The sequence below is a fragment of the Bubalus bubalis genome, chromosome 4 (assembly GCF_019923935.1).
Source record: "Bubalus bubalis isolate 160015118507 breed Murrah chromosome 4, NDDB_SH_1, whole genome shotgun sequence".
In the NCBI taxonomy this organism is placed as follows: Eukaryota; Metazoa; Chordata; class Mammalia; order Artiodactyla; family Bovidae; genus Bubalus; species Bubalus bubalis.
The window spans coordinates 111,058,552-111,085,238 of NC_059160.1; the positions used below are offsets into that span (position 1 = coordinate 111,058,552).

The 26,687-nt window shown below is 39.9% G+C and overlaps 1 protein-coding gene and 1 long non-coding RNA gene across 4 annotated transcripts in view; one reads left to right on the plus strand and one right to left on the minus strand.

The window, feature by feature from the left end:
* Nucleotides 1-26,687, plus strand: part of LOC123465700 — a 289,227-nt gene that overhangs the window by 160,494 nt on the left and 102,046 nt on the right. The gene's annotated exons all lie outside the window — the stretch shown is intronic.
* Nucleotides 1-26,687, minus strand: part of SYT1 (synaptotagmin 1) — a 622,866-nt gene that overhangs the window by 116,179 nt on the left and 480,000 nt on the right. For all 3 annotated transcript variants that reach the window (XM_025284418.2, XM_025284414.2, XM_025284415.2), the window contains one exon: nt 355-472. In XM_025284418.2, coding sequence (XP_025140203.1) covers nt 355-472 — 118 coding nt within the window. The remainder of the gene's footprint in view (nt 1-354; nt 473-26,687) is intronic.

A 26,687-nucleotide genomic window follows, 5' to 3' on the forward strand; every position in this document is an offset into this window, starting at 1 on the left:
AAATGAATTTTGACCAAATATCAAAAGCAAAAAAACTGAATGAAATTATAATTGGTCATGGATGTCACCTTTCAAAAGATAAGCAAACATTTTTAGCTTTCAGTGCTATAGGATAATTGATATTTGGGCTATGAAGCAGGAAAATAGGCTTCATCTTCTCTGCCAATTCCAATAAATTGAGAGCAACTTCCTGGGGCTCTGTGTTGGGATGAATTCTGAGAGTGCTTTCAGGCTCCAAGGGAAAAGAGAACAGTCACCAATGAAGGACTGAGGCGTCGTGGCATGTGTGCTATGCATTTGGTGTCCACGATGAAATTGCATTAAAAAACCCCACAATAAACATCACAGACTTACCAGACAAGCCACCCACATCCATCTTCTTCAGGTTCTTTGCCTCCAGAATGACAACAGTCAGCTTGCCAGCAGTAGGTACATAGCGAAGGGAGAAGCAGATATCACCCAATTTCTCTTGCTATGAAAACCAATAAGAAAGTATAAATAATCTTTTAAATAAAGGTGAATGCAGTTTGTATATATACATTGTAAACACCTCAGGAAGGAGGATTGTCACAATTAGAATTAGAAAACTCTTACATTCACTGGCATTTACTCAGTGGTCTTCTATTCACTAAGGTATCATCAAGAGTGATTGTATCTTTCAGTTTTTAAATAGCTCATTTATGCTTTAACATTCATCAAAATACATCCATAATTCAATGGCTCAGGAGATGAGATCAAGATGACTTTTTTAGAGATTACATTCTGAATGTACTGTAGAACTCTTGGCAAATATTCATAACTTGATTAAATAGCTTTGAAAAGAGACTAGCAGTTCTCCCCCCACTGCCCCCCCCCCCCCCACCGTAGGATCAACCTACCTCCTTTTTTTCTCTTTTTACATTTCAAATAGGATTATGTGTAATATCTAGACTTTTGGAGGAAATGGACTTGCTTTTGCGTTTCTAAACTCTATTTATTGATGAGAAATTATAAATTCCTAATAGCAGAAATGCAACAAAGTATAAGATTTTGCACTTTTAGTTTCACTCATTGAGGTCTAAATTTCTTTTTCCTTATCCTAAAATTTATAAAAATCTATGCGATGGTTTAAAAAGTGAAATATATAGCAATACAAAATTTCTCACATGCCCTCAAGTTATTTCACTGGTACCATATTTCAGTTCCAAGAACATTCACCAATGCTATATTTGAGCATTTCTGAACAACTGATTAAGAGCTTGAAGTGATGATGCTATGTAGAACTTTTACCTTTTTCAGAAGACATCTATAGGTTCAACTGTCTTAAATGTCTTACTCTTTAGGATAACTAAGGACTGTATTGAACACAAGCAAGATTTTTTTCATTCATATTTATAAGCATGAGAGAGGGGCAAGGGTGTAGACTCTGTTGTATTCTCAGATGCTGGAGGCACTAGAATGCTCCCTGATGTATGAGGTTAAGGATATGTAAAGAGCCTCTTGATGAAAGTGAAAGAGGAGCGTGAAAAAGTTGGCTTAAAACTCAGCTTTCAGAAAACTAAGATCATGGCATCTGGTCCCATCACTTCATGGCAAATGGGGAAACAATGGAAACAGTGACAAACTTTATTTTTTGGGTTCCAAAATCACTGCAGATAGTGACTGCAGCCATGAAATTTAAAGATGTTTGCTCTTTGGAAGAAAAGCTATGACCAACCTAGATAGCATATTAAAAAGCAGAGACATTACTTTGTCAACAAAGGTCTGTCTAGTCAAGGCTATGGTTTTTCCAGTGGTCATGTATGGATGTGAGAGTTGGACTGTGAAGAAAGCTGAGCACAGAAGAATTGATGCTTTTGAACTGTGGTGTTAAAGAAGACTCTTGAGAGTCCCTTGGACTGCAAGGAGATCCAACCAGTCCATCCTAAAGGAGATCAGTCCTGGGTGTTCATTGGAAGGACTGATGCTGAAGCTGAAATTCCAATACTTTGGCCACCTGATGCAAAGAGTTGACTCATTGGAAAAGACCCTGATGCTGGGAAAGATTGAGGGCTGGAGGAGAAGGGGACGACAGAGGATGAGATGGCTGGATGGCATCACAGACTTGAAGGATATGAGTTTGAGCAAGCTCTGGGAGTTGGTGTTGGACAGGGAGGCCTGGCATGCTGCAGTCCATGGGGTCGCAAAGAATCAGACATGACTGAGTGACTGAACTGAACTGATGGCAAATCCAGGTTTAATTCTTTGTATCTTTCCCCAGTCCTCACCTCTCCCCCAACCACCCTGCCTCCCAGTAATTCCAAAGAAGGTAATGTAATTGTTGTGTCAGACCTCTGTAGAGAGGTTTCTAACATAGGAATGAGGTATAGAAGGCCATATCCTCAGGTCTTCTCCTGTTGTATTCCTAAGATGACTGCTTTTGGCCTTCTATTTAACTTGACATATGTTAAGTTAGCTAAAGTAGCCAGAATCTCCACTGTGGAAATAACAGCCTAGATGTAATCCAACAATTTAAGAAAATGCAATTCCTGTTTTTGGGTACTCATTAAATCCATCTTTCAAAAAGGAAAGGGTATCTGCCTGTTCTATGATTTATCTTTAGGGGAGAAGTCATATTTTCAGTGTGTGTGTGTGAGAGAAAGAGAAAAGGAGAGAGAAAAACAGAGAAATGGTGCTGGCGCGATGCTTTTGAGAGTATCACTGTGTGTGTAGAGCCATGGTTCTTTCATTTCTTGAGCTCACACAGTGTCTTACCTATGTATCTCCTATGTTACTGAGGATTTTAATTTGGTCTTACCTGTGCAAGCCTTAATTTTCCCACATAACTATAAATTCTTTGAAGACAACATCATTCCCTAAATTATCACTTTCCACAAATTTTCAGAAAGGAAATACATGGAAATTTGAGATCATTCTCCTGTTTTGAATTTTCTAGGTAACACCTCCCTTTCGTTAGTGTAGATAAGAGAGAGTTACATATAATGTGCTAAATTCACCTGAAGTGCCTACTCACCCCTAGGAATTAATTTACACATCAGGAGAATCTAGTAGAATAAATTACTTTTCATAGCCTCTGAAAATACAGAATGGGCCTCAACAGCACAGAAATTAATACAAAGGATGGACAAATTCGTCTGAACCTTAGGAGACAAGAGAAATGTAAACGAACAAAATTGCTGTTCAGAAATGCTTGTTAGGAGGGTTGTTTTTTGCAGGATTCTGTCTATTCACCACAATAGCCTCCCTGGTGGACTCTGTTGGAGAACTGGGTTACTCTAATCATTCTAACGAGGCATTTTGACATGACTGTTCTCTCTCAAATGATACCTCTCTTCATGGCCCCAAATCTAATTCTGCAGTTTGCAGGCATCTCAGTAGTTCTAAACAGAGAGTTGTCCTAACTTCTAGTATATTTTTATTCTTCAGTCTTAAGACATATACGGAATCTTTAAGATTTTACACAGTTTCAGAAGGAAGCAGTTGCAATTTTAAAAAGCATACCTCAAGTAGAAGAACTATGTGAAGTTACCTGTAATTTTACAGCTATGGGATGGGGGAAGAATGAGTGACTGAAAGATGACATTTCAAGATGGATGTTTTGGGAGACAGGGAATTAAGGAAAAGTACTTATTTTAGCACCTTTTACAGATATACATTTAATTCATTAACTTAGAAACTTCAACAGGTAAGATTTCATTTGCTCAAATGTCACATTAAGCAAGCATTTTATGTTAACCAGTTGAAGTTGCTTTTCAATGCTAAATATTTTAAGCTCAGTTTACATTAGATTACTTGATGTGTCAGCATGGAACAAAGGCTTTGGACTCAATCCCGAGCTTTCTTTACTATCAGACTGCCATCTGGAAGAATGTAAACTAATACTGCTAACTGACCACCCACTAGGATATTCTCTTTTCACTTTAAGGTCATCTTACTAAATGGATGTTCATCAGCAAACATTCCCCTCAGCTGTTTTCCTTCCTAATACCCCTTTCTGTCAGGGTCACCAACTAATCTGTTTCCATTGGCCACCTTCCGTTTTGCTGTCTTCTACTCACTCAACCTGACATTGCTCGATTTTGGTAAATGTATCTTCAAGTATATTTTGTCTTACACTTTTTTCTACCGCAGTCATCTGCATGACCCCTATCCTCACCACTTCCGCTTCCAGTATGACTTGCATCTCTACCATCACTACCATCATCCCACACCATGGTCTCCAATAGCACCTCTACCCCCTCTACCTCCATTTCACCACCGCCATCTCCACTGTGTGAGATCATGCCTTAAATACTTCTGTCATCTCTTCTGAAACAGTCTGACCAAACATTGCCATAATCGCTCCAAAGTCCAATGTCAATCACATACGAATGACAAGCTTATCTTTGAAAGGCCCAAACCCATCTTCCTGTCTTTTCAGAAGCTCTATACTTGGCCCCAACTATCCAAATATTTTCCTTCGACTTCACTACCTACTTAACTTTCAGAATATATTTTGAATTTGACATATACTTTCCATTTATAGGGTCATCATTTTCATCCAAGAAGGGTGACCAACCATCCTGGTTTCCTCAAGACTTGACTAGTTTTAGCCTCATAAGTTCCATATCCTGGGAAAACTTGGCCCCAGGCAAACCACAACTATTGGTAACCTTCAGTCTAAGTCATCATAATTCTGGATCTAGGCTTCTGTAATAGCCTCCTGACAGCGACTCTGTTTCAACTCTTGCTCTTTCCTTGACTCTTCTTCACATAAAAAGGCAGACTGATCATTTTAAATTGGAACCTGATCATGAGACAATCCTTCTCAAAGCCCTTCCATGTATTCCCATTTCACTTAAAATAATCTGGATTTCTTATGCTATGCTATGCTAAGTCACTTCAGTCGTGTCCGACTCTGTGCGACCCCATAGATGGCAGCCCACCAGGCTCCCCCGTCCCTGGGATTCTCCAGGCAAGAACACTGGAGTGGGCTGCCATTTCCTTCTCCAGTGCATGAAAGTGAAAAGTGAAAGTGAAGTCGCTCAGTCGTGTCCGACTCTTAGCGACCCCATGGATTGCAGCCTAACAGGCTTCTCCGTCCATGGGATTTTCCAAGCAAGAGTACTGGAGTGGGGTGCCAGAGGCTGTATATGATCTGACCCCTCCATCTCCTACCACCGTTCTCCCAACTTTACCTTCTCTCCTCCAAACCTGTTAGGCACACATGGACTCAGAGCCTTTGCTATGCTCTTCCTTCTGCCTGCAGTCTTCTTCCCCTAGATATCATCATGGATTGCTCCATTAGTTTATTCAGCTTTCTGCTTAACATAACACCTCTTTAGAGAGCTTTTATATGGCCATGCTATTGAAGAAGTCCTGCCCACTCCTCAACATTCGCACCACCTCCCCCTTGCCCTGCTTCTTTCCTATCCTGGCACATATCACCAGAAGGTCTATTTGGTTGAGGTTTTCCCCACCAGAACAGGAGGCCCACAAGTGCCAGCAGACAGAGTAGAGCCATATAGGCCTATTGATGGAATTCGTGCAGATTCCCTGAAATCAGCTATAGTCAGTGTCCTCAGTATCCACAGGTTGGGGTCTCCAGGGAAGCAAACTCAGATTTGCATGTGGGAGGTTGACTGGGATGTGTCTTTTGAATCAATACCTGTGAGAGAGTGTAGAAAGCAGAATGGTTTGGGTGAAGTTGGGCTGTGGTTCGGTCATATCAGAGGCCTCAGCTGATCCTATGGGAAGTTCTAGAGCTATGACGACTCTTCAGAGTTGATCTGAATTCTGAAGAGGGATGAGATTTTATGCTCCTAAATCTACCAGTCTTTCCCTACATCTTGGACCAGGGGTCTCCTCAGCTGTGATGGAGATGCTGAGGAGGAGGAACTCAGTCACTATGAGCTGTTAGCCCTCAACACTCTTGGCCAGTGAATCAGTGTCTTCATTATGAGGCTGGTACAACCTGTGTGAGTGGAGGACTCACCACAGCCATGACTGTCTTTATGAGCTCTCTTCTTTCCCCTCAGCAGATTTTTGCTTAGTTAGGGAATTCATCTACAATGACTTTAGTCCCTTATGACTAATCAAATTACCCCTAAGTATGAAGCCCTTAGTCCAAGTTCCATATCTTTAATTCAGTATCTCCATAGCACACAAGAATTTCTGCTAGTAATTGCTTTATAGCCCTTAGCCAGTAGTGTGGTGCCTAGAGATGATATTTTTTCCTATTCATGTATGTGAGTTTCCCTCACCCTAAACTCCAGAAGAACAGGGGTATTACCTAATAAGGCACATAATAGGGACTTAGAAATAACTGTTGGTTGATTGCATTGAAAGGAGAGCCTTACCCATCCTACTCTGTAAACAGCTTGGACACTAGTACTCAGTATAGCAACAGAGTTTCTAGTTTAACCAAGGAGTCCACCAGTGAATATATTTGGAAGTCTGTTTTTGTTCCTAGTGCTGTAGACATGGCTCTGTTAGTCCTTTCATAAAACTGGAAATGAAAACATTTCTGAAAGTACAGTTTTTATACGATAGATTCAAGACCCCACAGAGTTGCAGCCAACAGATGAGTGCTTTTGCTGATGTGATTAGCTCGTGAAGGGACCTTATTACTATTAGGAATCTCAGCTTTATGTGTAATTTATTTAGTCAATTGCTGTGATCACTAGGTGGAACTGCCAGTTAGTGTTAGACAGTTCCAACTGTGAGATTCAGAGAAATTAACCTGCTCTTTTAGAATATGGAGCTGACAATCAGAAAGCACCTTTGTTCTCAGCAGCTTGATAATTCTGATAATTTTAAAAGCACCCACTGAATAGAGTAGACATGAATTAAGGACTTAATATAGACAACTACATCAATATCTTTTCTTTTTGAAAAGCATTATAGATACTAGAACAGAGGTCATCTCCATTGGGTAAATAAAAAGCTTGATTAAAATGAATATTTATTTGATGGCTTTTATAGCAGCATCCATCATTTTAAGTGTAAGAAGAGGTGTTCACTTTAATGACCTTTGCAAATGAGGCTAAGTTCACATGCTTGTTGGAAATATTGTACTTTTGAATGAGTTTTAAAAAGGTACCTGAATTGGCTCAATGCTGTGACATTTTAAAAGGACATATTCTATTTATATTAATCTTAAGATTTTTCTGTGTGTTAAATTGGTGATAAATTCTCTGAATAGAAGGTTTTTCTCTGAGGTTGCGAATCTATTTAGAGGTGACAGACAAATGGCAGTCCAGCACTGTCTCAAAATGAATCTGGACTCTTTGCATGTTCTCCATTTGTAAAAATACTAAGATGTTATTCATTTATAGGAAAGGTCAATGTCAGGTTTTTAATTTTAATAACATAAGGGTGGTTTTAAATATATCCTTTATGTGGTGGTGTCTTTCAAATTCATTTAATTCCCATAACTCCTCTTCTACCCCTGAGGTATCTGCCAAATCAGTATTTACATCTAATGGTCCAGATGGTGACAGTGTGAAATGCTGCTGTGGATGCACCCAGGTTAAAAAGACTGAATCTGACCTAGTGTGCAAATGAACAGTGAATTGTTTAGGTGAATAAGACTATGTTATTTTAATATTTATTTTGTGAGGATACTATTTAATTTGGATTAACTTTACATTCAGTCTCATTCATTGGTTTCTTACTAAGCAATGATTGAGTTCCACCAAGACTTGTCCAGAGTCTAGTCTAGACTCCATAGATACCTAGAGGGATAGGATGACTTTAAAGAAGTTCAGGATGCAGTGGACAGACAAATTTAAACAGAATAACAATGTTATGTGTTAGCTGCACTGAACCAGGATGCTCTGGCAGAAAGAGGAGAAGGTTGACGTTTCCAGGGTCTAGTGACAGGACTAAGGAACGAAGACTTTATTTGAAGATTAATATCCCCCAGTAAGTAAGATCCGTTTTCAAGCCAGGAAGGTTTTCCTTCTCAGGGAGGGCTGGGTGAAAGAGAGGGTAAAAGGTCTTCAGACCTGAGTTCTGCCACCAGCCACCTCGGGGCGAGGGGTGGTATGGGGCAGGGGTGTGGTGGCGGGGGTGCAGTGCTCCAAGCAAGTTCTTCCTGCACCATTAAACTAGATGCCTCATACCTTTTTTTTTCTTTCTGTGAGGATTACATGAATGAGAATCACCTGTGTGAGCCAAGGGGTGTTCACAGTCATGGAGGAGAAGACCAGAAAGAAGGTGACAGAAAGAGCAAGGCAGAGGCTAGGCTAGTTACACAGAAGCTGGCAAGGGGAGAAAAGCTGTTTAAAAGCAAGGTTAGGAAGGGACAGTTAGGGAGTTTGGGATGGACGTGTACACACTGATATATTTTAAATGGATAACTAACAAGGACACACGGTACAGCATAGGGAACTCTGCTCAATGTTATGTGCAGCCTGGATGGGAGGGGAGTTTGGGGGAGAATGGGTACATGTGTATGTACCGCTGAGTCCCTTCGCTGTTCTGAAACATCACGACGTTGTTAATCAGCTGTGCCCCAATACAAAATAAAAACCTTGAGAAACAATCAAAAGCAAGATTAGGGTGGTCAGGGGTCCAAACTCAGTTTTCCACTTCTGGCTTCAAGCTTGCCAAGGGGTCTGTCCATAACAAATAGGAGCCTTGAGAAAAGAGAAAAGACAAGAAAAAAAAGCTGATAAATTGAGATTTATCAATAAATTGAGACAAAGCAGTGGGGAAAAAATAGAGAAAGGAATAGAGGGGAGAAAAGAAACTTGGAAAAGAGTAAAGGGGAAAAAAGGCCAGTTTGTTTATTTTATCTTCCATTAGCAAGAGGGCAGAAGGAGGGGAAAGATAAGGAAAATCAAATAACTTGGGACTGGTGAGGAAAGAGGTGGGCGGATTTCGAGATGTGTGTGTGTGTGTGGATTGTGTGTGTGTGTCTGTGGATTCACCTCATAAGGGATGAACTGTTGCCTAGGGAGGGCCTCGGTGCTGGGACCCTAATTATTTGTTCAACTAGGAAGAACCCAGGAGAGGTATTTGCCATAATTCAAATCCACAGAAATAAAGAGTTTGATGTGAACCTCAAATGACAGAGAAAATGGATATATTTTGTAGACTGTATCAGACGGAAAAGGATGAGGCGCTGCAGTGATTTCCCCCAAGCAAAGGAAAACCAAAGTCTGTTAGTTCTTTTCAGGGTTGAAACAGGATATAGGTCATATGGCAATTTCATTGAAAAAAAAAAAAAAAAAACAACTATGAAATGTTGAAGCTGCATTACCAGCAGCAGAGAGATTTAGCATTAGGATAGGGAAGCAGAACAGGCGGAAAGAGAAAGCTGTTGAGAGGAATATGAGCACTCCACTTTGCAGCCACTTTTAACCCAGAATAGAAATGCATCCTGGCTATTGCTGGAACAGTCAGAAGTGTCCTTGATATGTGTGTCAACAAATCACAAGGCAACATGAGGAGTTAAGCAAGAAAGGAAAGTGAAGTGTTTGGGGTAGGTGGCCCCTTAAGAAGGCGGCAGTTGGGTTCTTCTGGGGAAGATGAGAAAATTATTATTGATTAAATGAGGGCATTAGCATCAGTGCTACATATTATTTATGGTTCTTTGAAAATGGATTTGAACATGCACCTGAAATTTAGATAAGCTAGTCAGAAAGGGGAAGAATTAAGGTAAAAATTCCAGGAGAAGATGGCAGAGTGCCAAAATCTAGAGGCAGAATGAAATCTTACAATAGAGTACAAGGAGAAGGCAATGGCACCCCACTCCAGTATTCTTGCCTGGAAAACCCCATGAACGGAGGAGCCTGGTAGGCTGCAGTCCATGGGGTCGCGAAGAGTCGGACATGACTGAGTGACTTCACTTTCACTTTTCACTTTCATGCATTGGAGAAGGAAATGGCAACCCACTCCAATGTTCTTGCCTGGAGAATCCCAGGGACGGGGGAGCCTGGTGGGCTGCCGTCTATGGGGTCGCACAGAGTCGGACACGACTGAAGTGACTTAGCAGCAGCAACTTTACAATAAAGAGGGAAGTGAATATTCCTGAAGGGACTGGCTCCAGGCTTCTTGATACCCACCAATAGGGGAAGAATGTCATGGAGGTTGGGGGAATGGATTGTTGGAAAGGGATGGACTGTAGGTTAGATGTGTGAGTGTGAATATATAGCAGGGGGAAAAAAGACTAAATTTTGTGACTGTTCCTGGCTCTTATGATCCACATGAGCAAGAAGAATTAAGACAGCAAAAAAGAGAGCAGTTAGGTTAAATAAAACAGCCTTTTTGGGAGACTCTTGGAAAGGGTGGTCCCACTTGAACAGATTTTTGACCATACAAAGTGCAGCCTATGAAGACACTAGAGGATGAAGGCCATGGATATACAGAGGAAAATGATACAAGTATTATATAAAGATTTACTGCAGGAGATAGCACACTTACACAACAGAAATGTTACTACATGAAAGCAAAGTCATTTTGGTTTGCAGAAAATAGAACCGGAACTATTGCATATTCTTAATTGCACCATGCTCTATTGTGCTTTCAAATCTTTGCACGTCCTGCTTCCTTTGCCTGGTATAACCTCCTTCCCTTTGTTTTACTACTGGACTCCTCAGTTGTCAGCTGTCATCTCTACTGAGTCATTCCCTGGCCATGCTCAAGAGAAACTGGCTCTTCTTCCCTATTTGCATTTCAATGGCACCTTTCCAAACTCTCAGTATAGCACTTGTAATATTGATATTCCTAAAGATGTCTATTCCCTCTTTGCCTCTTTTATTAAGCAAGGCTTGTATTTTCATCAGTTTGGACTAACAAAGGGTCTGCCATATGGCAAAAAGCTGATATAAAATTAGAGGTCAAGAGCAATTGTGTTTTACTGTGGGAAAGGGACAGGATAGGGAAAATGACATTTTTTTAGTTTTTGTACTATTGTAAGAAAAATTTGGAATTAGTTGGCCAACACATTGATGGGGAAAAATGGAAAGCTATGCTAAGTGTATGAGTGACATTAAAAAAAATAGAACTGTCTAGCACATAGCTGATAACAAGTTTCTTTAGGTTTAAGATATCATTTGAGTTTCTTATTAAAGGGAAAGGGAATATGGAATTAGAGTCTTGGGAATCAAGCTTTCTGAGAGAGTATACATGGCAAGGACAATGTATAAATATCATTAGTGAATAACTGGACAGGAAAAAAACATAAAAGAGTCAAAGAGATAACAGTTCTGTTTGAGAATAGGTTTTAAAAATGATATGTGAGTAACATTGGGAATTTGGCTAGTTTGGTTGGAGAGATACTCTAACTAGATTCATAGATTATAGTGCAACTGCGTTTTCTAGTAAGAACTGGTAAGAATAAAATGAAAGAAAAGAGCTTTGAAATATTAAACCTATACTTGAAGTATATTAATATCTTTTCTTGCTAGTTTAATATCAATAGAATAACCATTTGAAAGTTTCTACTACTTCTTTATTATTACATTGAGCAACTGGCGCTTGTAAAGATGTGAAAGGATCCTCATTACTTGATGATATAATAGCTAAGGTGGAATATTTGAATTTCTGAATATGTATAAATCCTAATTATGACTGTGGTCATTTCCAGGGACATTATCACCCTCCTAGATGGAATGCCAGGAGAATTGTAAGGATCCCTTGAAATGAAGGAAAAAGTTCAGTCCATCTTCTGTATCACAAGCATCTTGCATCTACTTGGCAGTTTGACTGTCACTGTGGAAATAGTAATATAATCAGATTGTGGGTAATGGAAACAAACTCTTTCTCATGCACAGCCCAGTTAATTCAGTTTTCAAATAAAGATGAGACTGTATGGAGTAGCAAATTATAGGCATATAGATTAGATATTTTAATTTAGATTTTCATCTTGGCTATGTAATTGACTTGAAGCAATGTTAAGAAATTTGCTTAGCCTGAGTTATCCCCTTCACACAACAGATCACCAATCTCAAATGTGATAAGTGAACACCTCTAACAGCATCTACATTAATCTTAGTTTCTTAGTGAAACTGTCCCATCTGCATATTACTTCTTTTTTTGAGTTTTTGGCTTTTCTCTCTCCAATGGTGATCTGTTCTCATTCATTTCTCCTTAAAGGTTATGCAGCTAATTAGTGTATTTCTCCTGTAGACCTTCAATGCATTGCATGTTGTGCTAGACTTACATAGGAAGTCAAGATTCTCTCTAAGCATATTTGGAATTCAATTTCCAAGATTTCACAAATTGTTCGTTTTGCAGAAGCAATTTTGTTTCCATCTGGTTTGCCTAGGGGAAAGTTCACTGGTGTTCATTGTTAAGAAAATCAGAGCATCATTTAGGGAATTCAATGGTCCTTTGCATGGAAATGTGGATATCACTACATTACACAGTACAAAAATACAGTTAATCTGCAAATGAGTATGATATGAATTTGAATGGCAGCTATCCTCTTCAGACAAAGAAGCACATAGGTATATCTTATTTGCTTCATTTTGAATGGATTCAGACTGACAGATGCAATGACCCTGCTGAGATGTCAGGGTTCTTTTTTATGTAAAGGACATCATAGATTTTTATGAGAAATGATGACTAAAAGAATTTAAGAACATGTGTTATGCAATTGTAGCTCAGGGCATTTTAAACTACAGTACTTTCCCTCTTTTATTTACAATAGCATTATGGTTTTCAACTTTTCCACATCATATTATTAATGAAGGAAACTTAGTTTCTAGAAAATGTGGCTGAAAAAAATGGACTGATAAATTTTGGTCAATTTCACCAGATGATTTTTTTTTATCATTTTATTAGGATGAGTTTTTATATATGATTTTCATATATGGTTTTACTGTGCAATATCCTGCTACTAGAGGTCAATACAAAAAATTTTTAAGAGGATTTTTTCATATTTGAAAATCTCATAAAAGTAATTTTGCCAACACTGTACCCTAAAGTAGCTTACAAATTTCCATGGAAATCTATTTCAGAAAAGTAGTACCATGATTGTTCAATAAATTCTGCAAAGGGACGGATGCAGAGCCTGAGGTAACCCTTATTTCCATTGCTTTGAAATGCATATTCTTGACAAATAAATGAAAAAAATTACATAAGAAAAATCACCATACAAACTTCAGATTATCCCCCAAAATCTTTCAACTAGGAGAAAGAATATGTGAAATCTAAGGGAAATCACTTCAAATTTAAAGCTAGAAAAATATGTATAAAATAGTGCTATCTGCAAAAATCCTATAGGCACTCAGGGTCCTTGAATATTTGAAAAGATTTGGTTGAATATAATGAATCATAGATCATATGACTACTTTTTTAAGATAAGATAGAAGAGGCTTACAGACTTAAGCTCATGGGAAAAAAGACAAAAATGTAAAGAAAATATGTAATAGTATAAAAGATTACTTTCAAATTTACCCAGAGTGAATTAAAGGCAGCAAAATGAGTCAGTGATGCCCCTTGTTGGTTACAATGGCACAGGGTAAGGTGGGAATTCTTTCTGAAAGAAGTTGTATATAGCATAAATTAAGAATAACCATTTTTGTGTGAGGGTAAATTTGAACTGCTTACAGAGGTAACCAGAGACAATTTTTCCTGGTGTCACTGAGTAAGAGTTTCCTGTGCTTACAAATAATGTATATCAGAAAGGAAAATGGATCAGAGGTTAAGTTTTTATTCCTAAAATGTGTGAGGTTCTCAAAACTGATTTTTAGAGACAATGCCATGATTAACACTGCAGTGAGACTATCGAGTTCAAATCTTGACATATCATGTCATGTCTGGTTGTGTGATCCGGGAACATTTTTAACCTTTGGGTGACTTTGTATCCTTATCAGTAGAATTGTTGTTCAGTTGCTAAGTCGTGTCTGACTCTTTGCAACCCCATGAACTGCAGCACATCAGGCTTCCCTGTCTTTCATTCTCTCCCGGAGTTTGCTCAAACTCATGTCCATTGAGTCAGTGATGCCATTCAACTATCCCATCCAGATAATAAACTAAATCGAAGGACTGTTGTGAGGATGAAAGAGTTAATATATGCGATGTGTATACAACAGAAACTGGCACACAGGAAGTGCTCAATTAATGTTAGTCGTCGATCAATATCAGACTGCCATTCATAGATCAGCTTCTCTAATTTGGAAGCTGGATACTTCATATAATTTATTCCATATCTTCATAGCTCTGAAATACAGGTTATCATTATCTCCATTTTATAATTGGACAGACTGGGGCTCAGCCCTGTGGAGTAACTTTGTTAAGGTAAGATGCTCCTTCGAACCCAGAACACAGGTTTGTTAAGCATTGAAGCCCCTGCTCTTTCTTGTCTGTGGCAAATATTGTGAAATTTTAATATTCTTTTTATATGGGGTCATTATTCAATCATATCTAAGACTAATCCAGTAAGATACTGTTAGCACAATGTGCTGAACTGGGAAAAAAAATTCACATTGCAGCATGTCCCTGGTGGAAGTGTTCACAGCCAGATTCTTCAACTCTAATATTATGCATCATCTGTTAAGCAATTTGTAATTGCTTTCATGTCTTCCTGAGTGTGCAGGAATCAGCGGGCTACAATTCCTGAATGACTGTCTCAAGGTCTTCCATGGATATCTGCAGACTGTTGAAATGAAAGGGTTTCTCAGAGGAGCAGAAACATGTTGAAACAAACTCCCTGCTTCTCCTTTCCGATCCTGAGGTTGTCTGAGTTAAATATATCGACTGAAAGGAGATGGATGACATCACCTTGAATCAGAAGGGATAATAGTCAAATGTATTCTTCTCTTCTCATAGGGATTCACTGAGGTCAAATAAGGAAAAAAATAGGTAAAAGGATAAGCTTTCTGTAAAAGGGAAGATAAATAAATGCAAGAAAGGGATTATTTTAAGCAAGGAATTAGAAAAATACAAAAGTAAGCCACGCTCTCTAGACACACGACAAGTGCTATATTCTCTGGACTCACGTGGCCAGAGGTCAACAGATATGGTACAAGGATGGCTCTGTGGCTGAGGCAGGTAGTCGAGGTATAGAGCTGGTATGGTACAGGGATGGTACCAGCTATGGTAGAGGGATGGCTCTGTTAGGCTATAGGAAGTCCAGGTGTAGAGCTGGGGTCTCAGGCCAGGGAGACCTAGATTAGAAACCCTGGTTTGCCGCTGCCCAGCTGGGTGACTTTGGGCAGGTTGTTTCACCTCCCTAAGCTGCAGTTTCCTACTGGATAAAAGGGGATAATGATAGTACTGATCTCAACTGGTAGTTCTGAGGATCAAATGAGATGAGATGTATCCAAGGGCTTAGAATGATGCCTAAAACATGGTTTACGTGCACATTGCATGCTCATTATTTTATTCTTATCCATAACAAATTACTAATCAGTTTTTACAACATACTAATGTGTCCATCTTTGTGTGTTCCTTACTCAGCTGGTGTCAGGTGCAGTGTCTGGCACAAAACAGACACTCGTGTTTTCGTTGTATTAATGACTGGAAGGATAATGTCACACGAGTGTTTATAGAAATTATTATTTGGCCACACCACTTGGCATGTGCAATCTTAATTCCCCAACCAGGGATCAAATCTGTGCCCCCGGCAGTGGAAGGCCAAGTCTTAACTGCTGGGCCACCAGGGAAGTCCTGCATGGACTGCCTACTCTTGTCAGTCCTTTTACAAGCTGGTTCTTAGACACCCAGAAGAGCCATAGACGCGGACAGCCAGCCGTGGGGACTGGTCAGATGTCTGCGGAAATGCCTTTCCGGCTGCAGTTGGGCCCTGTGCATGGTCCTCCTTCTGCAGGGAGGCTCGGGGTCTTCTCACACCACGGGTCTCTCAGAGTTAAAATCCATTGAATCCTACCCTGGGGTAAAACATGGTTTGGATTTTGTTCCCCACTTCACCTGTCAGTGGCCTTGAGCTTGGATCAGCCCAGGAAGGAGTGGGGCTTGAAGTGGTTTATTATACTTGGCTGCTAACTGGGAGGAGTGGAAATGGAAATCAGGAAGTTCCAGAGGAAGCCAGGAAATATGCCAGCTTAAAGGCAAAGATGAAGGCCATTTCTTTACTTTCTTTTCTTTAGGACATTGTTTTTATCCATCAGAGATTTCTTTTCTGAAGAAAGGACCTGGCTTTTGGCTTTATTTATAAGCAATTTAGAAAAGTACTAGATTCTTAAGGAGATGATGGAATCAGGAAAATTAAAGCAATGCAGGCTGGTAGGTATGGTACTATTTCGGAGAACATAACATACAGTATATAAAGCATTTAAATTAAACAAGTTTGTGGTGGGGGAAAAGGAGGGTGCTAAAATGATCTTAAATGGAAATGAATTCTGTTTTAATCAACATGTCCAAAAACAGAACTTAATGTTAGTCTTTAAAATTAGTGCATTTTTCTTTTTTAAAAAAATATTTAACTGGAGGTAGTTTTTGCCATACATCAACATGAATCAGTCATGGGTGTACATGTGCACCTCCATTGTGTATCTCTCCCCATCCCATCCCTCTGGGTTGTCCCAGAGCACCCGCTTTCAGTGCCCTGCTTCATGAATTGAACTTGCACTGATCATCCATTTTACATATGGTAATATACAGTTTCAATGCTATTCTCTCAGATCATCCCACCCTCAGCTTCTCCCATGTAGTCCAAAATCCTGTTCTTTACATCTGTGTCTCTCTTGCTGCCTTGCAAGTCGGATCATCATTACTGTCTTTCTAAATTCCATATATACACATTAATATACTATACTGGTGTTTCTCTTTATGACTTACTTCATTCTGTATAATAGGCTCCAGTTTCATCTACCTCATTAGAACTGACTCAGATGAATTCTTTTTAATGGCTGAGTAATACTCCATTGTGTATATGTACCACAGTTTTCTTATCCATTTGTCTGCTGATGGACATTTAGGTTGCTTCCATGTCCTGGCTATTATAAACAGTGCTGCGATGAACATTGGGGTACACGTGTCTCTTTCAATTCTGGTTTTCTTGGTGTGTGTGCCCAGCAGTGGGATTGCTGGGTCATAAGGCAGTTCTATTTCCAGCTTTTTAAGGAATCACCACACTGTTCTCCATAGTGGCTGTACCAGTTTGCATTCCCACCAACAGTGCAAGAGGGCTCCCTTTTCTCCACACCCTCTCCAGCATTTATTGCTTATAGACTTTTGGATCACAGCCATTCTGACTGGTGTGAAATGGCACCTCATTGTGGTTTTGATTTGCATTTCTCTGATAATGAGTGATGTTGAGCATCTTTTCATGTGTTTATTAGCCATCTGTATGTCTTCTTTGGTAGTGCATCTTTCTATGATTTCGTTTATTGCCCTGTTTGCTCACTTCTCAGTTAATCAAGCTAGAACTGGAATCACTTTCAGTGGCCTTCACACCCTCACGCGTCTGTCTAATTGAAAACAGAGTACTATAAATCATTTCTTCAAAACTTTTCCAAATTCTTAGTTTCACTGTCATGTAGTTTCGTGGACTCTGCCTCCTAAATGGAAGCAAGAGCCTTCAATTCACAGTCATACTGCCAAATGATTAGCTTCCTAAACCATAGAGCTAATATGGCCACTGGCAGCTTTAATACCCTCCTGGCTCCCAGCTATCAGAATAAAACGATAGCTTCCACATTCAAGGCACTAAAATATTACCCTTATTTACTTTTCTGACTTAGCCCCTGCCTTCATCATTTTCCTCTTACATGTACTAGATCATAGCCAGATGTTGTTTCTCTTTGAAATGTCTCAAATGCTCACCCTTCTTCCCTGATTGCAAATGCTTATTCTTGACCTGTTGAATTCCTAATCATCCTTTATAACCCACCTCAAATTCACACTCTGATTATCCCTCTGAACTCCCCACCTCCAGACAGCATTATACTTTCCTCTTTGCCTATGAACTACTTGAGTAGTGATATCTAAATCATCTTTATCACCAGGGCCCAGCACAGGATGATCTGTAATAGAAATGTTTGTTGAACCGAAGAATCAGATTAATGAAAGACTTTCTTCCAAGGAGCTATTTCCTTTGCTGATGTGTTTTCACTTGAGATTGTTAAATGTAGAAGATACAGAACACAGTTGCTTATATAGGAGGCCTTTAGTACACACAGTGGATTGATGGCTGGAAAACAGGGTCTTTGTGGTTACGTGTCACAAGGAGCAGGCTTATACTGACCCGAGTTGAAATACAGGCTGTAACTGTTAATATTCATATGACTTTGTGGGAGAGGGAGTCCCTTTACTTTCCCTTTAGGAAAGGAGGATAATATTCCCAATACTCTGTAGGACAGCTGTGGCTATTAAACAATATATATAGCCTGGAATACAGTGTTCTTAATTTTATTGAAATAAAGAGACTTTTATGTAATACAAATTTAAAAATTGGGTGGTATATCAATAGTATTCCTGCACAGACAGGGAACAGAAATGTGTTAAGAGATACATAAAAGCTACGTAGAGGTGTATTATTATAGATTGCTATTATCTAGTTGCTAGACTGAATTGTTAAGTTTATAGTAAGAGGAGGCACACAGCTTTCTCAAACTATTTGTTGTTTAGTCACGAAGTCATGTCCAACTCTTTGCTATCCCATGGACTGTAGCTCACCACACTGCTCTGTCCATGAGATTTCCCAGGCAAGAATACTGGAGTGGGTTGCCATTTCTTTCTCCAGAAACTATTATATAGTTCCTCCTTAAACTATTATTAACTATTATTAACTTCCCTGGTGGCACCCAGGTTTGATCCCTGGGTTGGGAAGATCTCCTGGAGAAAGAAATGGCAACCAGTATTCTTGCCTGGAAAATCCCATGGACAGAGGAGCCTCTTAGGCTGCAATACATGGGGTTGCAAAGAGTCGGACACGACTGAGCGACTTCACTTCACTTTAAACTATTAATTTTATATTAAACTACTATATATTATACAATATATTATATAAAACTATTATATAATTACATAATTTAATAAAATAATATTTATATAATTACATAATATAAACTAGTAAATAGTTCTTGTCTATAGTAACTATGTAACAGGGAAATCTTCATTTTCCTCATAATTTAATTTCTGGTTGCAGCTGTTCACACATTAGAGCTCGAATAAATAAAAGGCAAGATATTACACCAGCCACACTGGTCATCCTGAGATCTTTTCTTCCGAAATTTAGCATGTGTTTTTTAACTGTCTGCAGACAGCATATTTATTTATGCCAGTGGCAGGGCATGTGTGTGGGAATCTGAAGTCTCTGGAATGAACACAACCATTAGGACTTTAAAATATCACTTGATGGTCATCCATTTAAAAGCTATTACCAATCAGCTGCCTCTTGTAGGCTGAGGCGGAAAAAAAAAAAAATCTGTGGGTTGAAGACACTTGAAATCAGAGATTAGCAGGAAGATGCCCTCTCATTACCAAACAGGGAGCCAGAATGTCAAACATCTCTAGTTTCTGTAAAGACACAATCTCTTTTCCGGATTTTTTGTAAAGGGCAAAATGAACTAAAACCACTCTTCCCTCACTGCCCCACACTTGCGGTGGTAATATCCTGCATCTCTCTGCCTGCGCCTGCCCACCCCCAACCCCCGTGCCTGCAGAGGCAGCCCTGCTCTAGTGAGCGCATCTCATTCTCTTCTACCACTTTGCTCTTTCTCAACTTCTGCCTCACCATATTTGGAAATGTCATTCACATTTATATGCAGGCCAGTGCACAAACCAAAATTAATTTAACTCACAATGACACGTTAATATTATTACTTTTGACACCGTGGAAAACTTATTAACTCTAGCTTGTCACAGGCCTCTCAGACTGAATAGTTCAACTACAGCATGGAAAAAAATGTAATCTGAGCTAAAGATTTTCTGGATTGCCAGACATTGTAAAAAGTCAAAATAGTTGAGTTTTGCAATAGTCAAGCTAGGATTAACTGTCTGTGAATGGCAAGAAAACCTTGGTCCCATTTTGTCAGACTGCCCTATAAAAATACTTTATGGCACAAGGATTGAAACAGGTAGTAGGGAATTTAAGTAACGATTATTGTATAAGTTATAATAGTTCAAGAGTCTAGAAGGATGAACATGAGAAAGGAAGCTAGTGTTCATTGCATGATTACTAGCTCTGGGTGTTCTGACATATAGCATCTTGTTACAATAGTCTATGATGAGTGTTTTTCTTGCTGAGCTATAATTGACCCAGTGCTACGTTTTGTATTCTCTGTCTTACACAGGAGGAAATGAAAGTGCAGAGAGGTTAGCTGACTTCTCCAAGTTTGCACGGACATTAATAGCAGAGGCAGTTTGAACTGAGTTCTACCGAAGACCCTCCTTGATCTGCCACCGTATAAATCAATATGAAATGATAAAATCTTAGGCCTCCCAAAAAATGGACAACCTTTCCTCTGTTTTCCATGAACTGTAGCTTTGATGGTAGTGATTTTACATACATTTGGAATTACTCAAAGCTGGCATTTACAACCAGATCTGACCTTGGCATTGTAAAGGCAATAATAAGGTCAACAAAGTTATAACAAGTTGGCCAAAAACTTTGTTTGTATGGAAAAACCTGAGTGAACTTTTTGGCCTACCCAGTATATTTTTGGTATGAAACTAGGTGCATAACTGTGTTTTTTTTTTCCTTGTTAATCACCCAATGTGATTTGTTGCTGTGCATCTACCAAGAATGAGGGAATATGCTTTTTTTTTTCTTTTAGGCCATAGCACAATTTTTCCCCACCAAGAATGTATATGCTAAGTCGCGTCAGTCGTGTCCGACTCTGTGCAACCCCAGAGATGGCAGCCCACCAGGCTCTGCTGTCCCTGGGATTCTCCAGGCAAGAACACTGGAGTGGGTTGCCATTTCCTTCTCCAATGCAGGAAAGTGAAAAGTGAAAGGGAAGTCGCTCAGTCGTGTCCAACTCCTAGCTACCCCATGGACTGCAGCCTACCAGGCTCCTCCGTCCATGGGATTTTCCAGGCAAGAGTACTGGAGTGGGGAGCCATTGCCTTCTCCCAGAATGTATATATTATATCATATTCTGTCTGAAACTGTGATTTAGAAAATGACACAGTCAATACTAGGAAGTTCATTTCTTGAGCTTCTGGTAGGCCAGGCAGAAAGTCATATCTCCTTAGCTGTCAGAGCAGGCCAAAGGTCATGTAGAGAGAAACACATGGTTCAGCCTCCCCCAGACTCAGGCTCCCCCTGTGAAGATACTGAAGTGGGATTCAGATACCACAATGGGAAATCCATGGGTTCAGTTCTGTTCAGTCATTTAGTCGTGTCAGACCCTTTGCAACCCCATGAACCGCAGAACGCCAGGCCTCCCTGTCCATCACCAATTCCCGGAGTTCACCCAAACCCATGTCCATTGAGTCGGTGATGCCATCCAACCATCTCATCCTCTGTTGTCCTTTTCTCTTCATGCCTTCAATCTTTCCCAGCATCAGGGTCTTTTCCAATGAGTCAGCTCTTCACATCAGGTGGCCAAAATATTGGAGTTTCAGCTTCAATATTAGTCCTTCCAATGAACACCCAGGACTGATCTCCTTTAGGATGGATTGGTTGGATCTCCTTGCAGTCCAAGGGACTCTCAAGAGTTTTCTCCAACACCACAGTTAAAATAAAATTAAAAAAGAAAAAAAAGCATCAATTCTTTGGTGCTCAGCTTTCTTTACAATCCAACTCTCACATCCATACATGACCACTGGAGAAACCATAGCTTTGACTAGATGGACCTTTGTTGGCAAAGTAATGTCTCTGCTTTTTAATATGCTCTCTAGGTTGGTCATAACTTTCCTTCCAAGGAACAAGTGTCTTCATGGCTGCAATCACCATCTGCAGTGATTTTGGAGCCCAGAAAAATAAAGTCTGACACTGTTTCCCCAATGATTTGCCATGAAGTCATGGGAACAGATGCCATGATCTTCGTTTTCTGAATGTTGAGCTTTAAGCCAACTTTTTCACTCTCCTCTTTCACTTTCATCAAGAGGCTCTATAGTTCTTATTCACTTTCTGCCATAAGGGTAGTGTTATCTGCATATTTGAGGTTATTGATATTTCTCCCGGCAATCTTCATCCCAGTTTGTGCTTCATCCAGCCCAGCGTTTCTCATGATGTACTCTGCATACAAGTTAAATAAGCAGGGTGACAATATACAGCCTTGACATACTCCTTTTCCTATTTGGAACCAGTCTGTTGTTCCATGTCCAGTTCTAACTGTTGCTTCCTGACCTGCATACAGGTTTCTCAAGAGGCAGGTCAGGTGGTCTGGTATTCTCATCTCTTTCAGAATTTTCCACAGTTTATTGTGATCCACACAGTCAAAGGCTTTGGCATAGTCAATAAAGAAGAAATAGATGCTTTTCTGGAACTCTCTTGCTTTTTCCATGATCCAGCGGATGTTGGCAATTTGATCTCTGGTTCCTCTGCCTTTTCTAAAGCCAGCTTGAACATCTGGAAGTTCACGGTTCACATATTGCTGAAGCCTGGCTTGGAGAATTTTAAGCATTACTTCACTAGTGTGTGAGATGAGTGCAATTGTGTGGTAGTTTGAGCATTCTTTGGCATTGCCTTTCTTTGGGATTGGAATGAAAACTGACCTTTTCCAGTCCTGTGGCCACTGCTGAGTTTTCCAAATTTGCTGGCATATTGAGTGCAGCACTTTCAAAGTGTCATCTTTCAGGATTTGAAGTAGGTCAACTGGAATGCCATCTCCTCCACTGGCTTTGTTCATAGTGATGCTTCCTAAGGCCTACTTGACTTCACATTCCAGGATGTCTGGCTCCAGGTGAGTGATCACACCATCGTGATTATCTGGGTCGTGAAGATCTTTTTTGTATAGTTCTTCTGTGTATTCTTGCCACCTCTTCTTAATACCTTCTGCTTCTGTTAGGGCCCTACCATTTCTGTCCTCTATTGAGCCCAGCTTTACTAAGTTTCATTGCAGTGGAGCAAATCTGCCAATCGCTAGAGTTTCTGGAGGTGACCAGGAGAAGGCAACGAAAATCTGATGGCTACTGAGACTAGAACTCAGCTGGCAGGAAAAATCCAAGAGCTTTAAAATTCATGCTTCAGGGAAGCATTTTGAATCAATATGATTCTGTGATGGTATTTCAAAGGCATTAAAAGTTTTTTAACAATTTATTTTCTGCCGCGTTAACCCAAGGTATAAGTCTTGATCTTTTTATTTGCCCCATTCCTTTGTGGGGCATGGAAACAATCACCATAGAAACTCCTCTTTGCCAGTTAAGATTCTGTTAATGCCATACAGTTTTTGTAGCTCCTTTCAGATTTATCAGTTTGCCACTGACAAAAGATGTGATATTACACATCTCAGCTGCCACAGTACACAGCAGGACTGCTCTCTCTGATTTTATATGTTAATGTTTCTATTTCTAATTAAGGGTAAAGACTAAATGCTTTTCTGGAATAATCTAGGGGAAGATTTCTGGGGCAAAGTCATTTGGAAAAGGGAAAAGAAGAAAAAACTCATCAGCTAAATATAAATTAAAATGGAAATCCATTTCAGTATGTGGTTATTGCAGCTGGTGGGGGTCTTAAAAGCAGAGAAGTGAATGAAGGAGGGATCATGTGGGTTTACTTTCATATATATATATGAAATATATATATGTATAATATATATATATTACAAAATATATATATATTTTGTAACTCATCATGATAGAGCATTAAGAAAAAAAGCATGTGTGGAAACCAGAACATACTAGACTGAAGTTTAAAAGAGGTGATCGTTTGTTATGTCAAATGTGCATGAATGTGTGCATTTATATTTATACATGTACGTTAAAAATGGGACCCAAAATACCATTTTAGCATCCTAAAACAATCTCATTTTCATAGATCCCCAAATTATTTTCATCCATATACAATTACTTGAAATACCTACAACATGAGTATGCATGTGTATATAAAATTTTATATTTAGCTTTTTCTGCTTCACTTATTAAAGCATTTTTCCATATAATTATGTCTAATGGCTAATATTCTATTAAGTAGCAGTATAATTAGCAATTTCCTTATTTCTGAGCATAGAGCCCATTATAATGTGTGAGTTATAAGTTAAAGCTGGCTTCCATGAATATGAATTTCTATGTGGTATAGACAGGATGGCCAGAGGCTCAGCTTGTTACTGCTCATTTGGAAGAACTCCACTGTGTGAGAGCTCACATCTCTGGAAAAAATGTTTTGCTGTGTATAACCTTCATTAAACATAGATTTTTAACCTGGTACTTTAAAAAAAATCTACCTGGTAGAAAAGTCAACATGATATGGCTTTTGTTTTTATTGCATCTGTCTAAGTTTCCACTGAGATATGCTGCCTGTGGGCACTTGCCCAAGAAAAACTGGCCAGGGGCTGATACATGGAAAGCCACTCTGCTAAATCAATTCTCCAGATCTATCACTGGAGTCCAGAGCTTCAGGAATCGGTTTCTGCTGTTTTTCACTGTCAAAAATTGATGAAAGAGACTAAAAACCGAAGTGCTGATACCATTGTTTGTCAAAGTAACCGCAGAGGGTACGTCCTACAGTGATACGTCCTATGAAAATGCAGGGAGAGAATAGAAGTTAAAAAAAAAAAGAGAAAGTATATGTAAGCCTTGATTTAGATTGATGCTACAACTCGCCCTCTTTCATGGCTTTGCTTTTTAAGCACCTCCTATGATGAACCGCCAGGCTGCTAGACCCCATGAGAGATCACCTTGTTTATTCCCTCACCTTGAAGCAGGGTTACAAATCCACGGCCTAATTCTTACTTTTAAAAACCCTCCCGAGAGGTAGGCCCTCTGAGGTAGTGTTTCAACACTGCACGCTGCCAGGAGGGTCATCTTTGGTTTCCATGCCGGATTCAAACACCTTTTTATTTGGACTTTAGTGGCTTCAGAAGGTCATTCTAAGCTGCCTCAAATGGATATCTTACTCCCAATTAATAGACATTGATTATTCAGTTATTATGAGAGCCCCAAACAGGCAACTAACACAGACGCCACAACTCTGAGACTTGAGGCAAGAGAAGATTGGTTTGGAAGCACAGGGCTGTTTCCCAGTGGCGTCTAGAGAACATGAGTGCATCACACGGATGCACAGCAACGTTAACTACTGTTGCTGTTGTTTAGTCACTGAGTTGTGTCCGACTCTTGTGACTCCATGGACTGTAGCCCCGCCAGACTCCTCTGTCCATGGGATTTCCCAGGCAAAATACTGGAGTGAGTTGCCATTTCCTTCTCCAGGGGATCTTCCCAACCCATGGATCGAACCATTGAGCCACCAGGGAAGCCCAGAATTAAGTATATTTACTGTTAAACATGTAACAACAGAGATAATATAAACCTTAGACTTACTCCTTATTTAATCTACATTTTGGGGGACACATATGAATTTAATGAAAGTTGAAATATATGGAACACAAAAGATAATCCAGACAGATGCAGCCTTTTTTAAAAGTAAGAAAATAATCTCAGAATTATTTTAGTAGGAAGGAAAAAAAAGCATAGAAGATGTCAGAAGTTTCCATTCGGGGATCGATTACCCTTAATTTTCACAGTCTGAGAATATGTTTGAGTAACTGATGTCTGAAACTCTTTGGGGGATTTTTAGCTTGCCATGTACAAGTCCTTTTTTAGAATTTGAGCTTGGGAAATGAACCATTTGGGTTTTCAGTTCTGAGGCCAAGTGCATGTGATTTTATGTGGAAAGAAGGCACTCTGAAGCATTTTCTTTGAGAACATTGGTGGGAGATTATGCTGAGCATGTCCCAGGTGACGCTGGTGGTAAAGAACCTGCCTGTCAATTCAGGAGAAGCAAGAGACACAGGTTTGACCCCTGGGTTGGGAAGATCATCTGGAGGAGGGCATGGCAACCTACTCCTGTATTCTTGCCTGGAGAATCCCATGGACAGAGCAGGCTGGTGGGCTACAGTCCAGTCCGTAGGGGGTTGCAAAGAGTTGAACACGACTGAATCAACTTAGCATGCATGCACATGCTGAGCATGGCGAGGGAGGTGGGCAGTGGCGGTCACCACATGGGGGCCTGGAGAGAAATAATTCACTACAGCTTCCCTGTTGGGCTCTCTGCCTCTGGTTTCTGCCTTCTGCACTGGCCCTCTAATGGCTGGGCAAGCAGCTTCCTGCTCCACTTACAGGAGATCACGCGGTATCTCGAGCATTATCTTCCTGTAGAAATGACACATGATGAGCTGGTTTTTGCTCCTAGTTACTTAAGTTCTAGCCCAGGGCGCTGAATTCATTATGTGCTGAACTTGAGGATTTGAAAGGGGGTTTGATCCTTGTGATTGTGTACTGGGTTTTTCTAAGAAATCATCCCCTGGTGACTTGTACAACAGTACCTCCTGGTAAATATTAATACTTATCTCAGACACAAACCAAAGCCCCAAACAGTAGCGTGGGCCTAAATCAGCCTTGTTAAAATGCAGCTGTGTCTCATCTCTCTTCTGTCTTGAGATTCAGCACTGTGGGATACTGAGTCACAGTCACAGAGATAAACAATGTCCTTTCCTCCACCACACCAAAAAAGGAAGAAAAAGAACTCAGACTGCATGGATGCTGTTTAAACAGGCACCCTTCTGATCCTGATTGCTACTTCAGGAAAACTCTGATCCATTCTTTAAAGGTCACCACCATCACATGCTACATTTCTTCCCTAAGTGAATTACCAGGGTCCCTTTATACTTGGCTTGAACAATTCCTAACTCCAAACCCCAGGAATT